Source organism: Anabrus simplex, chromosome 1 (assembly GCF_040414725.1).
Source record: "Anabrus simplex isolate iqAnaSimp1 chromosome 1, ASM4041472v1, whole genome shotgun sequence".
Taxonomy (NCBI): domain Eukaryota; kingdom Metazoa; phylum Arthropoda; class Insecta; order Orthoptera; family Tettigoniidae; genus Anabrus; species Anabrus simplex.
Genome location: NC_090265.1, coordinates 701,586,292 through 701,604,709, shown reverse-complemented (window position 1 = coordinate 701,604,709; position 18,418 = coordinate 701,586,292). Strand labels below are relative to the sequence as shown.

Sequence of the window (18,418 nt, the reverse complement as noted above, 5' to 3'; positions counted from 1 at the left end):
AATCCTGGTGAGGGTCTCACACACTGGAACCATACTCTATTTGGGGTCTTAGCAGAGGCTTATATGGCCTCTCCTTTACATCCTTAATACAATCCCTAAATACTCTCATAACCATGTGCAGAGATCTGTACCCTTTATTAACAATCATATTTATGTTGATCCCTCCAATGAAGATCCTTCCTTATACTAAGACCTAGGTACTTAACAATGATCCCCAAGAGGAACTTTCACCCCATCAATGCAGTAATTAAAACTGAGAGGACTTTTCCTATTCGTGAAACTCACAACCTGACTTTTAACCCCGTTTATCATCATGCCATTGCCTACTGTCCATCTCACAATATTATCGAGGTCATTGTGCACTTGTTCATTCTTGTAACTTATTACTCTGTATAGAATATCATCTGCAAACAGCCTTATCCCTGATTTCACTTCTTTACACATATCATAGACTAGCTGATGTATCCGTGCTTCGCTACGGAATTCTACTTTGTATACAGAATTCTAGGTTAGGTAGTGTACACGTTGTGAGCAAGATTGTATTAAATTGCATAGCTCTTAACGTTACCCTAGAAACGTGACGGGGAATTCACCAAACGTCTTTTCTCATATGAAAACTGGGTAAGGGCATTTTCTTTGTAAATGTATGCCCAGTTGCCTACCATCAGTCACAATCAGGTTGGGGAGTTTTCATTATAATGGTAGACACTCTCCACCTGCCTTTTTACATCCTCAGAAAGACTGTCTTAGTGGTTTTCCAACTGAAATGAGCATAGGTCATTACTATGTCAGTAGGAATGGTGCGATTAAAAGCAATGCTTTCATTTGAAATAGTCAATCAAATAAAAACCACACATTTTTTCACTTTTAACGAACGCTGCCGGTCCCAACAGTCCAAAGTTCCTGAGCTGGAATGACCAAGCCGCAGACAGCCGTGGACACTGTCTTTTTTGGGCGGGGGGGAGTCGAATAGTGCAGAGTCCCAGGGCAAAAACTATGTCTTTTTACTAATCTGTTTCTTAGAAGTACCCGATGAGTCGGAAAATCTCAGTTCAGTACACTGGCGGCGGAAAAATCTATCTGACTTGGAGGCAACTTGCTAACTTGGAATAAAATTAATGTAGAATTTAATAAAAATGAAGCGGAAGAAGCTTTTCTTAAGAAACGGCTCTTTTCCGGGTTGAATTTTGAGTTATTTAGTGAAATGTGGTGCTATAATTTGGAATAGGTCTAAATTGTAATTCTAGACCAGGTCATACTACTACTACTACTGCTGCTGCTAAGTGAGCCTCTGCCTTAAGTGTGCACACTGCTCATTCGAAACAGTGCATCAGAGTAGGGATCGAATAGCTGGAATACTATAATGAACCAGTATGTTACGTACCAGCAGTATCAGAAAATGTATGAAGCAGAGGAATGGCATGCTAAAGAAGGAAGTTTTCTAACTCCCCAGGCATTTCCCGCCAATATTCAGTCAGGTTGTTATACTTGGTACGCAGCAATAATCCCACCTATTGGAGTTGAGTGGAAGTATAAGAGACAAAGAACATTACAACAAACAATGGTCAATGGAAAGTTACTGCTGATAAATTTTATGAGCTTTCGATATTGTAGGCCTTCATATTTAGTTTTCTTCCGACTCTGAAATACCACTTTTATCATAGTCAGTACGGTAAAACAGAATAACACACAAATGATCGGAAATTGTATTCTCTATAACTTTTGTTATGTAGTAATTTCCGATAGGACCAATAACATACGTATTTAAAAATTAAATTTTAGGCGCCTTCCCCTGAACTACAGTTTTATCTAGGATGAATAAAATTGTTTATAGCCTAGACTGTAGTTTCTTATTCCCCGACTCTACAGGCGTATACCGATTTTCATTAAATTCTGCTAACCCATTCTCTCGTGGCTCTGCGTTGATATGGATTTAGGAACAAAAATACAAATTCATGAATATCTGTGTTATCATAGCCGGTACGGTAAAGACATAAATGATCGGAAATTTAATTCTATATAACTTCAGTTATGTAGTATTTATCGATAAGACCACTAATAAAATAAATATTTTAGAATTAAATTTTAGGCCTTCGCCCTAAACTACCATTTCACTCAGAGTTAATAAAATGATTTATAGTCTAGATTGTAGTGGTCCATACCCCGACTTTACATATCGATTTTCATTAAATTCTCTTCAGCCGTTTTCTCGTGATGCGTGTACATACATACAGACAGAAATTACGGAAAAGTAAAAAGTGACCGGGCGAGTTGGCCATCCGCGTAGATGCGTGCGGCTGTGAGCTTGCATCCGGGAGATAGTAGGTTCGAATCCCACTATCGGCAGCCCTGAAAATGGTTTTCCGTGGTTTCCCATTTTCACACCAGGCGAATGATGGGGCTGTACCTTAAGGCCATGGCCGCTTCCTTCCAACTCCTATGCCTTTCCTATCCCATCGTTGCCATAAAACCTATCTGTCGGTGCGACTTAAAGCCCATAGCACAAAAAAAAAAGTAAAAAGTGCATTTCCTGGTTACAGTGGACATGACTGATACAGAAATACCATAGCAGTGTACAGACAAAACTCTTATTTTATTTATATAGATATAGTTTATTTACAACATATATTTATTTAACCTTGGAACTAGTTTCGACGCTATAACATTTATTTGTATTGAAAAGGTGGACCCTTTTAAGTTTCCTATCTTACGTTCTCAGTTCAATACAGACAAAAATGAAATTCTTAGATTTAAATATATAGATATATATATAAGGAAACATAAAGGTCCAATAATACTGCCTTGAGGAATTCCCCTCTTAATTATTACAGGGTCAGATAACGCTTTGCCTACTCTGATTCTCTGAGTTCTGTTTTCTAGAAATATAGTCATCCATTAAGTCACTCTTTTTTCCTAGTCCAGTTGCACTCATTTTTGCCAGTAGTCTCCCATGATCTACCGTATCAAATGCTTTAGACAGCTCAATCGCGATACAGTCCATTTGACCTGAATCCAGGATATCTGCTAGATCCTGCTGGAATCCTACATATTGAGCTTCAGTGGAATAACCTTTCCTTCTGTCAAACTAGTTATTAATTGTGCAAAAATGTCTAATATAAGCAGAAAGAATGCTTTCCCAAAGCTTACATACAATGCATGTCAAACTAACTGGTCTGTAATTTTCAGCTTTGTCTATCACCCTTTCCTTTATGCACAGGGGTACTATAGCAACTCTCCAATGCAACTTGAACAAAAACAGCACACAAATTAAGCAGTGCAGTGACAGCAGAAATGAACAGAACAGCTGACAGGAGCTGACTAATCTGTTGGGGTAGTGTTCTTTTTTTTTTTTAGCTGCATGCATGTCAAGGTCACTAATCTTGCTCGTCCTGCGCCACGCCAGCCTGACTCGCTGAATGTACAGTCTTGTACCCTAATGAGGGCTGGTTATTATGTAGTGGATATTTTTTGGCTAATCCGAACAGGCCACAGCCCCAATTAGTTCGGATTTGAGGGGTTTCATTGTACAATATTAAAAACACTACTTATTTCCAAGTCTTAATACAATACAGTGTGTGACAAACATGCATCAGATTTGTAACCTTTCCGGTGTACACAAACACAAAATTAAAACATAATAATAATAATAATAATTGTAGTAATGAGGTAGACTAATAATTTTCAGACCCGATCAAATAATATAAAAAACATACGGGCGATCAACACATGAAAACAGAAAATAAATATCAGATTGGGTAACATGACGACTAAGGAACGGAGATGGGAAGCGGTTGGGACCATACCCAGGCGGTGAGAAGGTATTGGCATTGCTGATGAAACAAAATTTGCGGTGACTCAGTTCAAATACAATCTACTGAAATAATAATAATGATAATGATAAAAATAACATTACAATTGGAACTTACCAAATAATAATAATAATACAGTAAACTCGTGTCCTCATCCCGAGGTGGTGCAGCTCTTTTCAGGCACACCCCCAATGGAGGCGAGCTGCATGTACCATTCCAACCACATACCAGCCCTCCTGCTATTCTTAAATTTCTGGCATTACCGGGAATCGAACCCGGGCCCCCAAGGACGGCAGCTAATAACACTAAACTTTACGATACGGAGGCGGACCAAACCAAATAATAATAATAATAATAATAATAATAATAATAATAATAATAATAATAATAAAAGGAAATTACAATTGGAGCCATCAATGGCACAAGTTAATGTTAGCATAAATTTAAGAAGAAACATCACACTGAACTTCACAATGCTCATTTTAAAATAACATACAGAATGAATTAGTAAATTTAACAACTTAACTGCATTGAAAAGTAACAGTACACGCTCACAAATAAGACAGAAGGAAGGAAAAGCTGAAAATAATAAACCTCTTAGCACAGAGCCTGTTCAGGAAACCTTTTCAAAAACGCTTCTGAACAAGGAGCTCGTCCTGAATGAGAAAATACTAAGAGGAAACTGGATTAAGAGACGCTTCCCTGGGGAAAATTAAAATTTACATACTTATACAATTTACAACCAAAGAAAAGGGGAATTGAAATATTACATATTAAAACAATTTATGAAGCCAAAAAGGAAAGGGAACTGCCTCTAAAATAAAATGAACCTGAGAGATTGGCCAACAGGATACTTCTTTTGCAGGAAAAGTGGAAAAAACAACCGGGATGGCTTACGTAGGTGCACAATGACTTGGCAGAAATAGGTATCAAGGAGGAGGATATAAAAGAAAGGACATCATTTAGGAAAAAGGTTGTGGGAATGAGGGATGTGAAGCCACGGAACATCTCGGTGGAAGAACAAGCAAGAAGAAGTCAGACTCAAGAATCTTTCGCGAGAGTGTAAAGAGAAGGGTATCAGTCTGCGTGATAGAAGGAAGATTGTGTAAACTTGGCCCACAGTTGGCCATATCGATAAATATATAGCCGCAAGGGCTAAGTCACGTGAAATTAAATTTGGCGAATGGGAGAAAACCAGGTAAGCTCCGGAGGTTAAAGAAAATTAAATTCAAAACTACATTTGAAAATTACTACCCGAAAGAAGAAATAGATAGCGCTTACCTGGAAGGGGGGCGGGCAAGAGACCCATCACATGGAGGAGACAACTTCTCCCATCGCCGGTCAAAACTACACGGCGGAGGGAACGAGCTTGGCTATGGACAATTGGCCAGGGCCGGAAGTGGTGAAATCGCGAAACAACCAATGAGCACGCCCGCATTTCTAGCATTCGCCAATAGCAAATAGTTTTATTATGGCCAAATTACCGCGCGTGGCTTCAAGAAATTTCCAAACTGATGCAACCAGAAATTCCTCGAAGCATCCTACAAACCTTGCACGTGCAAGTACACCATGTCTAAAAAGTCATAAGAAAACCCTTGATTTATACATAAAATCACCGAAAACCAAATAATTAATTTTCTTTTAAAACATGCATACCAAAAAAAACAAGACATTTTTCTTTTAAACACACATGGAGAAAATAAACCAACAAGCTCTTTTTTTATTATTATTATTATTACACTTTGAAGTACAACAAATAAACATATGAACGTACGTTACTTCTTTTCTTTTCAGTGTCAATTTTCTCAAAGTTTGATAGATGTTTCTCATAATCCTAACAAGATTAGAGTGGTTAATTTGCAGGTCTAAAAGTTCATTTGACTGTTCTGGAATGCATAAGATCTATTCTATTGAATAATGCTTATATTCTAAGATAGAATTCTAAAAATTCAATTGTGTAAAGTCCACCTCTTCCGTAAAAGTTTGCCATTTGATATGGTGTGTCTAAAATCTACATAGGACATAACAAAAAGTGATACATAAAAAACCTGGGGGTGAAATATGATTAACAAATGCAATGAATATCTGTTTAAAATGTACATAGCTTCAATCTTGAATGAATTTAGTTGTAACAGGTGTGGGTCCAACCGTATTTAATAAACTGTTGGTTGACTGGAGGAATTGCTTAAAATTGTGAAGACGGTTATATGTTGTTATATTTGTCGTGCTTCCGGAAACCGAGTGAAGTTATAAAAATCCGTTACATTTCTTTGTAGAGATTACAAGTATAGCCAGGATACAAAAGTGAAACCAAAAAGCAGTGTGAGAACAAAAATATGAAGTAGAAATAAAAGATAATATGAAGAATTGTAAAATGTTACTCACTTCCTCTTTCCTCCAGCCCTGTGCTTGTTTAGATAGGTTTGGGTCGGTGTTGACCTCCACACTGACTGGCGACTGTTCTGATATTGTGTTGGGTGGGGGGAAACAGTGAGTGAGTGGAGGGAGAGTGAGCGGAAAGCTGGGAGGACGTACTAGTAATGTGTATTGCGGCAGACTTCGTTGAGCTTTGCTTCAGATCTTTCTCGATTGTTGTCAACCAGGATGTTTGTTTTTCTTGGACCTCATTAAGATTATGGATGGGATTGGATTTTTGATAGTGGTTTATATAAATATTTTTAAAAATGTTTAATGTAAATGCGTATATGGTTCATGATCTCTAGTAATATACCATGATGTCACTGGTATGGCTTTGATGCTCTGTTTACAAACACTTCATGAATTATACAGTTCTATATTAAAACAGGTGCACTTTTTAAATGTTGCAAACTTTACAGTAAAATGAAAATGTTTAGGAGGATCCTTAATATGTATTCATGTTCATTGTATTGAAAAGGTGGATCCTTAATATTTATTCATGTTCATTGTATTGAAAAGGTGGATCCTTAACATGTATTCATGTTCATTGTATTGAAAAGGTGGATCCTTAACATTTTACTGTAATCCCAGTTCAGTACGGAACAGAATGAAGTTTCTAACTTTCAATGATGCAAACTTTGGTAAAAATAAATCTTATCACTATAATTGCATACTTGTCAACATCATTTTGTCTTGTGGGTTTAATTGTTTGATGTTTTGTTGAAGTAAAATGGTGACAACATCTATTGATTTGGTTTACATAAATTGTGTTCTGTTGGAAGCTGGCTCAGAGTTGTGTTGGAATGTGCTGTTGTATCCAGCTATTCGCTTAGGAGCGTGTTACGTACTCGACACATTCCATAATTTTAGACCTGAAACTTTACAGCTCTAATCTGATGCAAGTTTATTACAAACTGTATTATAAGACTATGAAATGAGTAGTGTTTTTTAATATTGCTTCATATGTTTTATCAAATAAAGTTCTTCAGCAGCTGACGATGGCCTTTAATAGAGACCGAAACCAGTATTGAAAAATGTATTTGTATTGTAAATACATAGGCAAGTCAGTAAGTATCTGCAATTTTGCTCTAATTGTCTTTAGGTTGGCTCTAAGACTTTCAGCACTATACGGGGACAATGTTTTGCTACAGCGAAGTGTTTACCCTTGGACTGAACCGTTCAAAAGGGTTTGCACGAGCGTGAAGGATGTGCAAAAATCCGGCGTGCATCTGCAGCCGTAACTGATACCAATATTGAACAAGCGCGTGATATGATCCTGAATAACAGATGAGTGACTGTTCTGTGAATTTCGACTCGTGGTACACCCTCAGACCACAAACAGTGGATTACGGAACGCTGTTCGTTCTTGGTGCAAACAGAGTGGCGCGGCCGCCTTTACGTTGCAACAGTGCAAGCTGTACTGATCTGATAATCCTGAAACCTACCACAGAAGTAGAAAACGGTGTCATCTAGCAGCTGGTGAGCACACGATGATATAGAGCCAACCTAAAGACAATTAGAGCAAAATTGTAGATACTTCTTGACCTGCCGTCATACATCAGAAACAAAGTATTGATTAGGCGGGAAATCCAAGTTCATAATTGTGAAATTAGCCCTTTATTTCATCTGATGTGGGGAAACCATAGACTCATACTGGGTGAGATACGATTTTTTGAAAAACTGATTGGCAGACTTTGTTTTGGTAGCAATTTCATCCCATAAAAAGTGATCCATGTGTTGAAAAATGTCTAGGGGGGAAGGGGTTGGGTGGGAGGTTCCTGTTTATGGTGGGAATTATTCCAGAACGTTCTGTAAAACTGGATGGTTTATCAGCTGTTTTACACCAATTTCAGAAGTCTTCCTTTTTGGAGGCAGGCTTGGTTTCATCATTACTGTCACTTACGAACTCGTCCTTGCCTTCAGTTGAACTTTTTATCACACTATCAATTTCACTGCTAGTAAATAAACCTAAATCATTTTCGGAAGCTGTATCATATGCCAGATTATTGACTCCTATCATGTAATATAGGCTGTTTAATTGCTCGTAATATGAGGTTTGTTACAGCTGGCCATTTGTGCTGACTACCACGTGGGGATCACTCTACTTTGAGACAGATTGCCTGCGGCGTGATGCAATCTACAATGTTCATTCTAACGTCAAGATAGCAGATCATCAGCTTTCAAATAGTGTACTGCATGTCTTGCCATCTATGGAAAGAAGCCTTGAAATGGTTGCTGCAGACTACCTCTACTTAGACTGCCTGCCAGGCATCTGTGTATGAATGGTCCGAGACCACCTGGCAGGCGGTCAGGTATGCCAATGCCTTATTGTGGCACTAACACATCAAAAGTTTTCAGTGACAAATAGGTGGGGATGGGCTAAGGTTGGGAAAGTAGTGGCCCTGGCCTTAACTAAGTTACAGCCAGGTGTGAAAATTGGAAACACAAAAAAACCACTTATAGGGCTGCCAACAGTGGGATTTTAGTCTTGTATAAATATATATATTGTACATTCATTGTCTCCATATTTTATCAATGCATAATAATTATTTGTTGGATACATAGATGAGAAAAATAGTTGTTTTGCTTTGACTGTATGTCACATTAGTTTTAAACTAATGCTAAAATTACAGAAACCTAACTTAGGAGATATGAAACGATTACAGGTGTTATTCATCTCACCTGTTACATTAATTCAACATTTTCACATATTTTGTAAGTACAAGGCACAGGCATGTTATTTCCTTGATTGGGTGGATGGAGGAAACTATTCCCCTCTTTACGTGACAGCGCGGTGCTACAGTATGGCCTTTACATTGCTAAACCAGTGGTAATAGATATGTATTCTGATGTGTGATCCATTTATTTTAGAGATTGATAAGCATATAAATAGTGCATATAATATGTAACTTGATCATATTCATTACTATAGAAAGCAGACATTTAAATGGAACTTCTACGTTTTTTAGTATTCTATACTTATATTGTAGATCAGTTGCAATCAATGTAATCTATTGCAATTTAGTGTGTCAGTGTAAGAATGTTTTGCTTTCTACATACTTCTACATGGTATCTAAGTACAGTATGTCCTATAGTTTTGTAATTTTATCTTTCCAGATACCTATGGGGAACATGCAACTACATTGCTCCTGAAGTGTTGATGGGAAAAGGGCACAGTTTTGAAGTAGATGTGTGGGCAATTGGTTGTATTTTGTAAGTTATTTATATAATTTCCTTTTATAAAATGTTTTCTTGGTGGTGGTGGTGGTGGGGCTTGTACTGAATTTGGGAACAAGAACTGAAAATAATTTACTGGTTTTGTATGGTAGAGAACTTACATGATCATGAGTTTACATTTGAGCTTTTGTATTTGAGGTACCTGACTCATAGTGCATGGCATCTACATTTGCCTTGACGAGGGCAACTATGTGGACTGCACGACACAAAGCATTGGGAAGCGATACTGATCCAGGATCACTGCACAGCCTCTCATAATCCATGAGGATTGGTTGGAGCCTGGTGTTTCAATACAAAGCATGGTTTTTCATAAGCATTCAAACCTTTAGACCGAATTATCGTCGTATGCTGTTATTGAACTTTATACCTTTGCCTTCTATGCCCACAGTATGTTCAATTGTTTAAAAAGCCACGAACCTACTACGCTGGCGTAGCAAGGGGAGAGGTGATACTCCCACTTGGCGCGTCCCAGGTGGCAGCTTGCCGGCGGACTTGAGGGAAATAAAATAGCACTCGTGGAGCAAACACACAACGCAGACGAAGAATACATCCCGGTATCCCCTGCCTGTTCTAAGAGGCAACTAAAAGGGGCGACCAAGGGACGATAAAATTAGAACCATGAAACTACTTGTAATTACTACTATCACGCAGGAAACACCATGGGTCACTTTTACTTGCGCGTAGTACCACTATGTAAGGCACAAAAATAGGTTTGTGATTAGTAGCGACAGTGTGTGGCTCATGATGCATTTTACAATACCTGTGATTCGTACCCCTATATGAGCAACACCATGGGTTGAGCGACAGTATGGTTCTGCCTTGCCTATGCTTAGTACCCACTGTGTGACGAACACCATGGGATAGTGTGGATCCCTGTGCTTAGTCCACTTATGTAAGGAACGCCATAGGTTTGGGTTACCTGTAAATCACTTTACAAAGGTAAGATTAAGTGTATCCTCCTAATTCAAAACATCATATAATTCCATCATTAGATGGGGTAATCAAATTCAGACATGTTTTGGCTCGTTTGAGCCATCTTGAGTGAAAAAAACATGTTTGAATTCGATTACTCCATCTAATGATGGAATTATATGATGTTTTGAATTAGAGGGATACACTTAATTTTACCTTTGTAAAGTGAAAACCGTCAATACGGAATGATTTCCAATATAATATAATTGCCTGTAAATAGCACTGCAGTGTGTGAATTTCACTACCTGTGAGTAGTACCATAATGTGTGGAATACTAGGAGTCTACGCTACTTTTGATTAGTACCGCATCATGACAAATACCATGGTTCTATTTTCCTAGCGATAAGTACCATTATGAGGGGCCGATGACCTGGATTTTGGACCCGTTTTGATTGTATCATTGATTAGTATTGTGCTTTAGAAGCAGTCCTTTGGTCAGTAATACTATTTTATGCTAGTTTCTGGGAATGTGGGGCATTGCAGGTCGGATCAACTGATTGTTTTAACTTCATATCAAACCATTCATTCTTCATCCTCAAGTTTTCGAATCTGGTCAGTGGAGGATTAGGGATTTTTAAATTGTCATAACATTTCGTCTCATTTCGTACCATTAGGGGCCAATGACCTAGATGTTAGGCCCCCTTAAACAAGCATCATCGTCATCATCATCATCATATTTAAAAAGGACAGTGTGTAGAGGAGTGCATGCCATAAAACTACAGTTGAAGCCATGTGTTTCTTTTATTACAGCAATGTTGTTGTAAGGACAGATCATGTTAATGACATGTATTAGCTCTTTAATATCATGTTCCAGGTATATCTTGCTATTTGGTAAACCACCATTTGAGGCTACGACTCCAGAGGAGTTACATTCTCGGATCAAGAGGTGCCAGTACGGACTGCCATGTGGAACCATGGTCTCCAATTGTGCCGTCAAACTTATTCGGGATATTTTACAGCCTGAACCCAAACTTCGGCCAAAGGTGGAGGATATTCTCCATTCGGAGTTCCTGTCTGGTAACCACATTATTACAGCTTTTTATTAGTTCTCAGCTTACATAGATCGAGCCTGGATTTGCATCCACAAGTGACTACTCAAGTAGACATACTGTACAAATAAATGCATAAAGTATGTATGCACCATAATGTGAAAATGTATTTCAGTTAGTTAATGCTAGATTTTACCTGAATCAATGCTGCTACAGAGTATTAGATGAGATTATAGTCCCATTTTATTACAAAAAATAAGTTTTTTAAGTTAACAAGAGGAGTTCCAAAGTTTGGTAATTTGAGGAGTTCTCCATTTACGTTAGGATTAGCGACATGACAAACTCTTCTCTATCACAACCTGTCTTTAGTGTTGGCGTCAGTCCAAACAAAGCTGTACATTGCTGGACTTTGGTTTCCTGGGTTGTTCTTTACTCCTGTCATCCGCCATACTCGTTATTTGTTTAGAAGGAAGCCTTTCTTACCAGTGTCGACTCAGTTAATGTAACTTGAAAGGTTCTGTTTGTCAAAAACACACATAACATAACTGCAAAAAGAAAATGCACAGTATTTTCCAAGAACAAAGTTTTGTTCTAGAACTTCTCAGATGGTATCAATCTAAAACTTTAAACCATACTGAGTTGGCCATGCGGTTAAGGTTGTGCAGCTGAAGATGAACCCCACTGTCGGCAGCCGTGAAGATGGTTTTCAGTTGTTTGCCATTTTCACACCAGGCAAATGCCGGACCTGTACCTTAATTAAGGCCACGGCTGCTTCTTTCCCACTCCTAGCCCTTTCCTGGTTAATCGTGAAAAATAAAAGGCTTGGCAGTAAAATATGTTGAAATAGTCAGTTTTTACCCGGGCAGAAACAAAGGAGGTATGGAATATTTCTGGGCCATGTGCAAATGGTTAAAAGAAAAAATTCAAATCACTCCATTACGAAAAAGGTTCCATGATCATAAAATTAATTCTGATAATAAGGCTACCACTAACTCGTGGAAAAGAAAATGTTGGAGCTCTCTCTTACTGAAGATTTTGACCATGACAAAGGGATAACTCCCAAAATCTTCAGAACAGCCCATAAAACTGCCAAGAAAAATTTACAATTCGGAAGTGACTGTAATAGAAAAGGTACTAATGTCATGTCATCATTTTTACTAACATTTTAGTTACCCATGTTTAAGTGAAACTATTGTAAAGAGTAAGTTAGGTTGTGTTTTGATCTATAGATTGGGTTACATTATGGTACATGTATGTTTTAAGTTAATTTTTAACTAATTTACCGCAACCGGCTACCTGGTAGTATGTGATTGACACAATAGAAACTGTAACTTGCGACTACAGTATTCTGTGTTTGGGAATGGTTGATTTAGTACTGGTTGTCCTTTTTTTTTTTTTTTTCTTTCTCAGAAATGTACTGTGTATACCAGTAATTACATTTATTTTAATTCGACATGTTCCAGGTTACATTCCCAAGCAGTTGCCGTTGTCGTGCTTGACAATGGCTCCAAGGTTTACTGCAGCTGGAAGTGGACTCTCAAGGAATCCTTTCAGGGAGATAAATAATATAGGTAATATATATTGTCTTGTATTGAAGATGAAATATTTAAGATATCCTCAGTTTTACTGCAGTTAAACTCCTAGATTAACAAGACATTGAATGACTTAAGAGCAAGTTGACACGTACTTCTCGCTCACCATTCTGGTGATTGTTGCATTACCCTACTGTGAAATACTATGATTCATGCAGTCAATCTCCTAGAAATGATGTAAGACTTGTTTGAATGTAATATTTACAGGTTATTAAAGTTGAATCTCCCAATAACATTTTCAGCCCCAAGTTGTTATATTGCTGTGTGTTTTTATACATTGATATAAGAAGTTGTATGCAAAATATTGTTTGACCTGGAGATTAATCCAAGGTATCGTACAGAGAGGCTAAAAAATGTAAAAAAATGTAAAAAAAAAAAAAAAAAAAAAAGCATAAGTACTCTATATACATACAGCAACATTTATGTTGTTAAACTACATAATGAAAAATTTAATGCATTATGCAATAACAGTGGAGTAAATTCTTTTTGCAGTCATCTGTTTTGGAAATAAATTGGTCTTTTTATATATCTATAGCCTTTCTAACCCCTTAATCAGAAAATTCCCATAGAGAAATGCATATTCATAGCAGGGGATATATTTTGACTGAAAATGAGTTACAGTAATTCGGTCTCGTGCACTACTTTGATGTAGATGACTCGAAGTAACTCATTCCACAAAATGAAATGTTAATTAAGGTCAACCTATATTACTTGGTCAACTTGAATTGCTTGTGATTAGTAACAATTGGTCCGTACATGTTTCGGCTTATTTAAGCCATCATCAGCTGACAAACTATGGTAAACAATAATCATTCTCTTATAAACTAATACATACGTAAAATATACATTAAAAACAAATGAACTTTCATGTAGATGACCAAAAATTTATGTCCCTTAAAAACATTGGTATGTCATGTTAAAATTAATGTTTCTTAAAACAGAATGTCACATTAAAACATTACACAGGAATTTGGTGATGAGTGCGTGAATCCTCAGTTTTATTATGAAGCACTCCTTAGATCAGTTAATATAAAAGATGTGCATTTGCATGTGGTTTCAAATTAAAGAAATTGCATTCATGACATGGGGCTGAAAATGTATTAAAACACTGCACATCTCATAAAATTCTTAAAAATTAGTGCTTCTTGAAGAGAACGTCTTGTTTGAAATGCTTTTTCATTGTAAGTGAAGAGCATATTACATTTATTTTGAAACAGCACATAGACCTGGTTGGATTAAATCCTTCACATAGAAGTGAGAATTTCTTAAATTGAGGCGTTGAGAAATGTAGACATTAACTATGATGTGGTCCATAAGTTGTTGACAAAACATTCATGACTTGGATGATATGTTCTTGAAACAAACTGGATACTTTCTTATCTTCTGATCTTTCGTCACTACTGCCCAAATTGTTCTAACGGATGAGTTTGGAAAAGAGGGGAACGCCCGAAAGATGAAAAAAGATCTGAGAATGAGAATATAGATTCCACAGAAATTTACTTCAAAATCTACATTAGAAACTTTCTCAGAAGTTGGCCCCGCTGGACTAGGAGTCATCCACAGCTAGTGAATGTGTGACAGTTTGAGTGCTACTTTTATTTTTGAAAGGTCTTTGTCAGAATGGAGGGGGTACGGGATGGTATGTATTGAGCAGGTTGCATCATGAATGGTGCTGATTTGTGAAGTATCGGTCTTGCTCTTCTTAAAATCACAATGTTAAAAAAAGAGTTAAGATGTTCCACCTATTCAATACACTGATATACAGTTGCACAAACTTATGTTACAATATGTTCAATTTGGGACCGGTTTTGATGCATATTTGGTGCCATCCTCAGCCGATTGAAAGAGCAGGGCAAAAGGTATACAATTATAAACACACACAACACAAAATTTGACAGTGTTCACACTCTAAAGGATATATGTAAAAATGCAACACTTTCATGAAGGTGAAATATTCAATTGAAGTTCATAAGCAACGTGACATTCTTGTATACTCCTGCTGTGAGTATTGAAATCACATATATGATGAATTAATGGATAAGAACTAAAGGATTACATGTAAAAAATTTAACACTTTTCAATAAGATAAAATTTTCAGTTGAGGTTCATAAGTAGAGCCCGGATTTTCATGCAAATGCGTGTTCCTAAATAGGGTGGTTATACTTCTGAAGCTTTGCAAATATTTGTTATGACTGATCAATTCCAAAAAAAAAATAAAAAAAATTTCGGGCATGTCTGTATGTTTTGGCCTTATTGGGAGAAACTGCATGCATAATGCATATTTTGAAAATTTTGGATTTAATGGTGAATACTGTATTTACTCGCGTATTAGACCCCTTTTTTTCAAACTTTTACAGCCAGAAATAGTAAAGGGGGGTCCAATATGCGATAACCTTAACATTTTGTGCAGCGAACACACGACTTCTAGGTTATAAAGAGCTATAATTGTACATGTAAACATTCTATACTATTATTTAACAAACTTAGAATGTATTTAAGTTATACTGGCTATTTCCATTAGAAGGCAGTATTTCTAAACGTAAAAAGACAATAAATGGTGAACATGACTTTTAGGCCTACGGTACATATAAAAATACGTTGTAGTTACTCATATCACGTCATTCGTTACATCTTATTAATTCCTCGTAGTGAGGACGTCGGGTAAGGGCATACGGCCATAAAAACACGCTACGAAGATTCGTCTCACTTCATACTTGACCCCGTAGAAAAAAGGGATAAGGGAATCGTGTTATCATATAATTTAATATTGATACAAAAGAGCATAATGGCCAGTCATTTGTCTGTCAGTTCAGCAGTAGGCCTACCACACAGTAAACCTGATCACTGCTTTCATTTGAATTATCGCCTTGTGCTGCCAACTTCCCTGCCCTGCTACCGGCGTGTCGGAATTCCAAGTGATGTCATCTTCACTGCCATCTCGTCAGTCGCGTCAGCCATGCTTCATTCTCCTTGATCCATGCACTGCAATGGAGAGCATACACAAGGTCCCATCTTTTTGAACCTTTTAAAATTAATTTTGTTCCTGACTATAGAATCTAAACGGTGTGAATCTATTCCCAAGTGATTTTTGGAGATGGTCTCTGATATTCCCAGTTGGTGTATATGTAGCAGAAGCCACTCCTTACTAATAAAGCCGCGCTGTAGAAGGCATGCCAAACCATCAGTTGATAACTAGCGTATGTTACGAGTTGTACTTCCGAATGTAATACATGGTGACGGGAAACATTCTTATGATAACTGCGGCTGTTGAAATGCAGACCCTTATTTTTAAGTACATTTCATGCTTGTTCTCTACATTTTTCACATCAGGATTTATGTAAACAGCTGTCCATGTGATAAGACAGAGCACATTGTTTAGGTTAGGTATATTATCGCCCTGATCGTGCCACAAGTTCCTCGACGGAAAGGATAAAAATAAATAACAGGAAAATAAACCCCATTTATGGATATCTACAGGTGTGGCGGTAATGCGTTTTATCATAATGTTTAATTTTGTACATTTGCTGTCTCTTTTTATTCATGCATACCCTCGTATGTTTTGTTTGGCGTATCCGAAAATCGTTTAAAGTACGTGGGGATATAAGATTATCATTTGTTAGGTACCTTGGCGAGTAAAACAATCGTTTTAATCGGATAGCTTTTATCACGTTTTAAACTTGCTTCTCTCGAAATATATACCTATATTGGCCTGAGTTACGATATATTAAACGACTCCTTTGTTAATGATCGCGCCTGCTGTATAAATAGCAACAACCGCAAATATTTCTCAACTAAAGTAAACTAGTTTCCTCATCCCGAGGTGGTACAGCTCTTTTTACACACCTCCATTCGTAAATCTCTGGCAGTATGGTACCGGGAATCTAAGTTAGACTCCCGAGAACAGCAACTAATTGTGCTGACCATTACGCTGACGGACATTATTAACTACAAAACACAGACATATAGTATGACTGATGCATGCTTGCAATGCGCAGGTCGGACATGAAGATAGGCTTATTCACCTATTTGTGCATCATCACCAGAGCTGCAGTAGACTTACGCTACGGAGGCGGGCATTTCTTAACTACGAAACACAGATGTACCGCATGGATTCGACTCTTCATTGCGCACAAGTATGAAGGATGAGTTTTCCACCTGATCAATACTTTAATTTACAAAATATTTAGTATTCACATTAAAACAGTGCCGGTTTCGACCTGTAAATAGGTCATCAGCTGTTGGTGAACCTGCTTAGTATCGTAATCTATATTCTTCATCTCCGTATTGACGAACTACACAATTAGAAATAGGAAAGGATTTCCACCTATCAATACTTATTTATTGCACTTATTATGCTACAGTAGCGGTTTCGACCCCCTACATAGGGTCATCTTCAGCTGAACAATATATTCACATCTATGTCATGAAGCTATGATTAAGATTACATTATCTAGGGCATGTTACATACTATCCACTTCATATCCGTATCGACTATATGATCCAATTAATTAATTAGAAAGAACAAGAATCCACCTGATCGATACTTTCACTTTTATTTAGCCTTAGGCTATTTCAATAGACATTAAATTAAAAGTTCAGAACATGTTTCGAATGCATTGCATTCATCATCAGCTGCTTACATTTGGCAAAAGTAAAAATTAGCTAAGAACAGTCTCAAAATTTTCTTAAAACCTTACTAACAAGTGCTAGTAGTACATGTGTGTATGTATGTGGGGGGGGGGGGGTGCATTAAAGGCAATTGTTAGTTAAACTATGACTTATTATTAAAAAATCTTAATGTTAAAAACACTGATGGACTAAAATATAGTTCACTATGAGTCTTGTACATTTTCCGTAAGTTCGTTGATTACTGCAGAACTTGTATGCACTGTGTGAAGTATTTCTGTTGAACTGTTGGTAAAAAGTTTCCTTAAAAAGGCATCCGGTGTTTTCACGTCTCTTATCTCCTGTGGGGTGGAGAGGTGTGGCTTGTTTCGAATATGAAGTTTGCTATTTGTAGTTTGAATTGAGAAAAGTTGGATTGTCTGTATCACGACCTGTAATCAGCAGGGGGGCGGAAAAAAAAAAAAAAAAAAAAAAAAAAAATGGGGCTATTAGTTGGAATTTGAAAAACGTGACTGATAATAAGTCTTTGAGTGTTGGAAAGTATGGAAGTATGAACTTACCCTTGCCCTGCGTGTTTGTTTAACTTCCCGTGCTATGGGAGTGGGTTTAATCCTGCTGCCTTCAACCTTGTATTGTAACTGTGTGCTGTAGTTCGTGAGTTAGCCTGGTTAGGAGGGAGGGGAAATGCGGACGTGTCGTCATTTGCTATATTGGGCGGGGAGGTGGTTTCTGCTTGTGACGTTTCGGCCTTGTGATTACTTGAAGTGTGCGCTGG

General features: G+C 37.4%; 1 protein-coding gene across 1 annotated transcript in view; it reads left to right on the top strand.

Annotated features, from left to right (window-relative positions):
* LOC137496960 (serine/threonine-protein kinase polo-like) overlaps positions 1-18,418 on the top strand; it is a 91,557-nt gene that overhangs the window by 12,259 nt on the left and 60,880 nt on the right. Inside the window, exons 4-6 of the mRNA XM_068225150.1 lie at positions 9,345-9,440; positions 11,251-11,453; positions 12,889-12,996. Of these exons, the coding sequence (XP_068081251.1) occupies positions 9,345-9,440; positions 11,251-11,453; positions 12,889-12,996 (407 nt within the window). The remainder of the gene's footprint in view (positions 1-9,344; positions 9,441-11,250; positions 11,454-12,888; positions 12,997-18,418) is intronic.